Source organism: Pelecanus crispus, chromosome 6 (genome assembly GCF_030463565.1).
Source record: "Pelecanus crispus isolate bPelCri1 chromosome 6, bPelCri1.pri, whole genome shotgun sequence".
NCBI classification, from domain to species: domain Eukaryota; kingdom Metazoa; phylum Chordata; class Aves; order Pelecaniformes; family Pelecanidae; genus Pelecanus; species Pelecanus crispus.
In genome coordinates, this window is record NC_134648.1 from 40,478,099 (window position 1) to 40,483,934 (window position 5,836).

At 45.1% G+C, this 5,836-nt stretch overlaps 1 protein-coding gene across 4 annotated transcripts; it reads left to right on the forward strand.

Moving 5' to 3' along the window:
* The first annotated feature begins 702 nt into the window (after positions 1-702).
* Positions 703-5,366, forward strand: ACTC1 (actin alpha cardiac muscle 1). 4 transcript variants are annotated; one of them, XM_075713369.1, is made up of 7 exons: positions 703-831; positions 1,980-2,106; positions 2,218-2,304; positions 2,972-3,133; positions 3,247-3,438; positions 4,677-4,858; positions 5,223-5,366. In XM_075713369.1, the coding sequence occupies exons 1-7, from the start codon at positions 703-705 to the stop codon at positions 5,364-5,366; spliced, it is 1,023 nt and encodes a 340-aa protein (XP_075569484.1). The 4 variants fall into 4 exon arrangements, with proteins under 4 accessions (XP_075569484.1, XP_009478854.2, XP_075569485.1 ...); XM_009480579.2 differs by having other exon boundaries at positions 1,980-2,304; XM_075713370.1 differs by lacking the exon at positions 1,980-2,106 and having other exon boundaries at positions 2,109-2,304.
* The last annotated feature ends 470 nt before the right edge of the window (positions 5,367-5,836 follow it).

The following is a 5,836-nucleotide window of genomic DNA, read 5'->3' on the forward strand; positions in this document are numbered from 1 at the left end:
TCGGGGGGGTATAAATTGGGGCGTCCCCGCCGAGCCGGCACCCAGGCTCTCTCCTCCGCAGCCCCCCTGCCGCCGGTGCTGCTCTGGTGAGTAGCGCGGCGGCGCCCGCAGCCCGGCGGGGACGGGACGGGACGGGACGCGACGCGACGCGACGGACGGGGCGGGAGGGACGGCTGGGAGGCACCGGCGGACGCCGGTGGTGTCGGTACAGCCGCTGCTCTGCCCGGCGTGGCGTTATTCCTGCCGGGGACACCGCTCCCGGCCCCCGACGGGGCGCGACGCCCCGCCGCCCGGGAGGTGCTGTGGGCAGGGCCGATCGCCCCGGTTTCAAACGCTTTCCCTCCCGTTCCAATCTGCGGCCTGAGGGTACGGCTAACGATGCCCTAACGAGCGTCCCGCAAGCCGGGGCGCCTTTTGAAGCGCGGCGAAGCAAGCGGCTGACGGAGCCTCTTTAAAGCCCTGCCCACGAGCGTGGCTGGGCCGCCCAGCATCCTCCCGGGACGAGTCGAATTTCCCGCTCCCGCCGGCAGCTGTCGGCGCCGCCGGGGCGGCGGGAGGGAGGGCGGGAGGGCGGGCGCGGAGGGGCCGCCCGCGGGGCTCGGCGGGGCCCGGCGGCCGCGCTGCGCTGCGCTGCGCTGCGCTGTCCGCGGGGGTCTGGACGCGCCGCCGCGATGTTTTTCAGGTCCGTGCCTCCCTCCGAAGATGTGTGACGACGAGGAGACCACCGCGCTGGTGTGCGACAACGGCTCGGGGCTGGTCAAGGCGGGCTTTGCCGGGGACGATGCCCCCAGGGCCGTTTTCCCGTCCATCGTCGGTCGCCCGAGGCACCAGGTAAATACGGGGGGCAGAACTGAGCCTTCCCCCTCTCTGCAGGAGTCCCCTCCGCTCGCCCCTTCCCTCCTTAGTTCTTCTGTCCTGCCCCAAATACCCTGCCCTTCCCTCTCACTTCTTGCAGCGGCACTAGCGGTGCCGTTCCAGTTCTCTCCAGTGCTTCCCTCAACTCCCCCGTTTGGCTGTCCCTTATTTCCTTTCCGTCACCGGCTCCCTTTCCCCCCGCTATTTCTAATTCACCAACTTTCCTCTTGACTCTGTCCCTGTTCTCTCTCCTAATGAGCCCCAACCCAGCTTCCTACAAAGCTGCTGCCCACTCCATCCCCTAGGCCAGACCTGCTGCTGCTGCTGGTTCCAAAGGCATCTCCAGTGCCTGGTTCCAAAGGCATCTCCAGTGCCTGGTTCCAAAGGCATCTCCAGTGCCTGAATTTACCCACGACGCACTTTGTTTAAGGTCCTTCCCACCCATCCTGTCCAATGTTTCACATACCGAACACCTTCTTTCAATCTTCTCTACTTCTTTTGTCTGTCTCTGATCTTCCCTTCTCACCACTCTCTGAGCCTCCTTTTCTTTGTTCCCATTTCATTCTTCTCTTTGGTCACAGCTGAATCAGCTTATAGAAAATGCAGTACTTTTTCGTCTACACTTTTTTTGGTAAAAAGTTTGTAATGCCTTTTTTTTTTTAACTAAAACATCTGCAATTTGTATTTGTTATCATGAATAAATTACACCTGAGGCTCCATAGTACTATGGAGTATCTTCCTTCACTAGAAGGCTCATTTCCCTCTGTATTTTCTTGTTTATAAACTCTCTTTGTATGTCTCTCTGTACCTTTTCCTGCTTGTGATATTGTGCAGTTCACTTTCAGTCAAACTTTTGGACAGGAAAGAAGTGATTGAAAATAAGAGGTGCATTAAAAAAGGGGAAAAACTTTCATCTGATTAAAGGAAAAATGATTTTGTGAGAAAACTTCAAATTCTGTTGACTTAATATTTTAATAATGGTCATTTCTTTTCCTAAACAACCTTTTAGTGGTGTGACTGCTTGTACCTTTCTTGAAAATAGCATAGTTGTCTGTGATGTGATTGTTTGGGCTCTGTGATGTTGTCTTCCTCAAATAGTGATTTTCTGTATTTTCTTCTCTTAGGGTGTTATGGTTGGTATGGGTCAAAAAGATTCCTATGTGGGTGATGAAGCTCAGAGCAAAAGAGGTATCCTTACTTTGAAATATCCCATTGAACATGGCATCATCACCAACTGGGATGATATGGAAAAGATCTGGCACCACACTTTCTACAATGAGCTCCGTGTGGCCCCTGAGGAACACCCCACCTTGCTCACAGAAGCCCCCTTGAACCCTAAAGCTAATCGTGAAAAGATGACCCAGATAATGTTTGAGACCTTCAACGTACCTGCTATGTATGTGGCAATCCAGGCTGTCCTGTCCCTGTATGCCTCTGGTCGTACAACAGGTAAAATGAAAAAATAAACACTATTTAGATTTTTCCTTACAAGAACCCTCCTTCCTTCTCACTCCAAATAAGAAAAAAAAACAAAACCCAAACCATAACTCATTCAAATTTACAGAAAACTAAGTATTTTTAGTTTATAGTCATTGATGCTAACAGTAGCAGAAAAGCCAGTACAAAATGGTCTGTGGACAGAGCAATGTGGACCTGTCTGCATTGCTTTCAGAGAGGCACTGTGGAACTGACTTTCCTGCCACTTGTCATGATGCAAACGAGGAGACGTTCCTGTGAAGATACTGCAGTTACACAAGTATTACAGCAGTTTAAGGGTTTGAACTGGGCCCAGAAGATACTCATTATTGGTCCAAGATAATCACTATTGCAAATATACTTACTACTCAGTGTAGTAGCAGTGGAAGGCTGTTTGTACAGATTAGCTTAAAACATGTATGGGACAACTGTTTTATGGGAAAGTTCACACCAAACGGGAATGTCCAGGCAAGCAAAGGCAGAAGGAATGTGCAAGATCTTTATGGCTAAAATAGAATGATGCTACTTCATAGCGCCTGAAAAATCCTATATTTTATTGTGCTGTTTGCTGCTTACTGTGCCTAGGAGCTCTAAGCATTTGCTAGGTGATTCCAACTGGTCTCTGACATTTCTCTCCCAGGTATTGTTCTTGACTCTGGTGATGGCGTCACCCACAATGTACCTATTTATGAAGGTTATGCTTTGCCTCATGCTATCATGCGTCTGGATCTGGCTGGCAGGGATCTGACTGACTACCTCATGAAGATCCTCACGGAGCGTGGCTATTCCTTTGTGACAACAGGTCAGTCTTTCAGCTTTACCCTCTCGTGAAAATCCTGATGTGTCTCTTGGCCCATCTTCTTCTTCTAGTATTTTGCTTCTCCAAACGTTGATTTGCTTCCCATATATCTGCAGCTGAACGCGAGATTGTTCGTGATATCAAAGAGAAATTGTGCTACGTTGCACTGGACTTTGAGAATGAAATGGCCACTGCTGCCTCTTCCTCCTCTCTGGAAAAGAGCTACGAATTGCCTGATGGTCAAGTGATCACAATCGGTAACGAACGTTTCCGCTGCCCTGAAACCTTATTCCAGCCATCCTTTATTGGTAAGTGTTCCCAGGAAATTCTCCTTTCTGTAGGAGGTATGAATGAATCGGAAGATCTAGAAGGTGTCCTACTCCTCTTCCTGCTTATCTAAATTTGGCACGAAATCAAACATAAATAAATAATGAGTTAGATCCTCTGGTCCCTGTAAGCTGTGCTTGCTGTGAGCTCAACTGGTAATTAACTGAGCTCGGGGCTCTTGTTGCAAGTTTTAGATCAGGTTTTAGGGTCACAATTTTTTAGTCATAAAATGTACAGTTAGAATATCATCATTAGGGAGTTGGACTTGATCATCCTTATGGGTCCCTTCCAACTCAAGATATTCTATGATTCTGTGTCACTGATGGCAAGAATAGCTTTCAGTGCTGTATTTGTAAGGCTTACACTTAAAACAGTATCTGTCTCCATGAAGAAGTAGAGTGTCTGGGAGGGGAAAAAAATGGAATGAAGGCATGTGTGTATATTTATATGCGCAGTAATTAAACATTGTCACAGTCAAGATGGTAGGCTTTGCTGTTTGTGAGTGCAGCTGACGGATATAGCAAATGCTTATACTCTAAGTCCTGAGTAATAAATGCAGTTGTTCATCAGCTGACATCTCACTGTGGATCTAATGTCAGCCCTTTCAGGAAGCACCTGTTAAAATTAATAAATCGGAATGCAATCTACAAACACTTGCTTCTGGTTTCTTTTTCCTTACCACCAAGTACTAATATCTTGGTCCATGTCTTGGTTATGCCTTGCCTTGGTGCTTATAAATGGCATAGACTGTATTTTGAGTAGGCTGAAAAAGAAATGAAGTTACTGTTGTCTTCTTTAGTTCTAATTCAACTGCTTTCATTGTCTTTATTGCTCTTTTCTGTATTCAGCTAATGCTTTTTGTGAGACTCTGATGTAACCTGATACTCATGTTTTCTGTTCTATGTAACTTTCTCCCATTGCCATATACTAAATGAGTTTATCTTGTGTATCTTCTACTTACCTTACTGTATATTTTGGGTATCTTTCCTTTGCACGTGCATTACGATTCTTACCCTTTCTAACAAATAATTTTCATTTTCTTAGCTAGTTCTGTAATTCTATTTTTTTATGTTTTTCTATAACATTTAATAATCAGTAAGTAATTTTACATCAAAAATGTCATAGAAGTTCATATTAATGATGAGGAGAAATGCTGAGAGTTCTTCTCATGAAGACCTCTTGTATGATTTACTGATCTATTGTCTTATTTCTTCTCAAGGTATGGAATCTGCTGGTATTCACGAAACTACCTACAACAGTATCATGAAGTGTGATATTGATATTCGTAAGGACCTGTATGCTAACAACGTCCTCTCAGGTGGAACGACAATGTACCCTGGCATTGCTGATCGCATGCAGAAAGAAATCACTGCACTTGCTCCTAGCACTATGAAGATCAAGGTGAGGAATTTGACTCTGTACTATAAAACCTGGGTAAGGATGAGAAAAATGTCCACATCATTAAATTGGGAATAGGAACAACTCAAAAGTGAGATCAACAGCTGATGGACAAATGAGAAGAAATTCCATTTAATCAGCATAATTATATTGCTTCGAAGCAAGCATTAGAAAAGAGGAAAATATGGTTACAGATTTTCTTAAGGAATATTACATGTGCCAGCAGCTGAAGATCAATACTGTTGTTATAAAGAAGTTCTCTATTTACTCAAGGAAATACCTAGTGGTTTGTTGCATTGGTGATGTGGGTTGGTTGTTCAGAAATGTAACTGTTAAATGAGGATTTTGTTGTTTTTCTTTATCCTAGATCATTGCCCCACCTGAGCGCAAGTACTCTGTCTGGATTGGTGGCTCCATTCTAGCATCTCTGTCCACCTTCCAGCAAATGTGGATCAGTAAACAGGAATATGATGAAGCTGGTCCATCCATCGTCCACCGCAAGTGCTTCTAAGCACTTTCCCTCAATTTACTTCCCACTCAGGATGACGACAATATGCTTCTTGGAGTCTTCTGGCAACCCTTCCTGAACTCTTCAGTCATTGTACAGTTTGTTTACACACCCGTGCAATTTATTTGTGCTTCTAATATTTATTGCTTTATAAATAAACAAGATCTGGGACTTGCAACCTACAAATGATTGTCTTTTGTTTTATTATAAGTATTCTTTGATTAACAAAATGAGATTAAACACTCTGGGATTTGGAAACTCCCATCAAACCTATCAATGCCTTCAATGCATGCATGTCCTTCTAAGTGATGTAGGCATGTTAGGTCATGGTTTTCTATTAGTAGGAATTTATACTTTACAGTTTTAATTTTAAAACTTGAAACAAAAGAAGCATCATCTATCAAAGCTTACGAAGAAATAGCCTTGAGGGTAGACCCAGTAAGTGGAACAAGTGGAAGGAAATCTCTCATAGT

Bases quoted from the DNA above. Each gene is read 5' to 3' on its own strand.
- ACTC1 (XM_009480579.2), top strand. From the start codon at position 703: ATGTGTGACGACGAGGAGACCACCGCGCTGGTGTGCGACAACGGCTCG. The intron at 832-1,979 runs GTAAATACGGGG...TTCTTCTCTTAG, and splicing joins TCGGTCGCCCGAGGCACCAG to GGTGTTATGGTTGGTATGGG. The intron at 3,439-4,676 runs GTAAGTGTTCCC...TTTCTTCTCAAG, and splicing joins ATTCCAGCCATCCTTTATTG to GTATGGAATCTGCTGGTATT.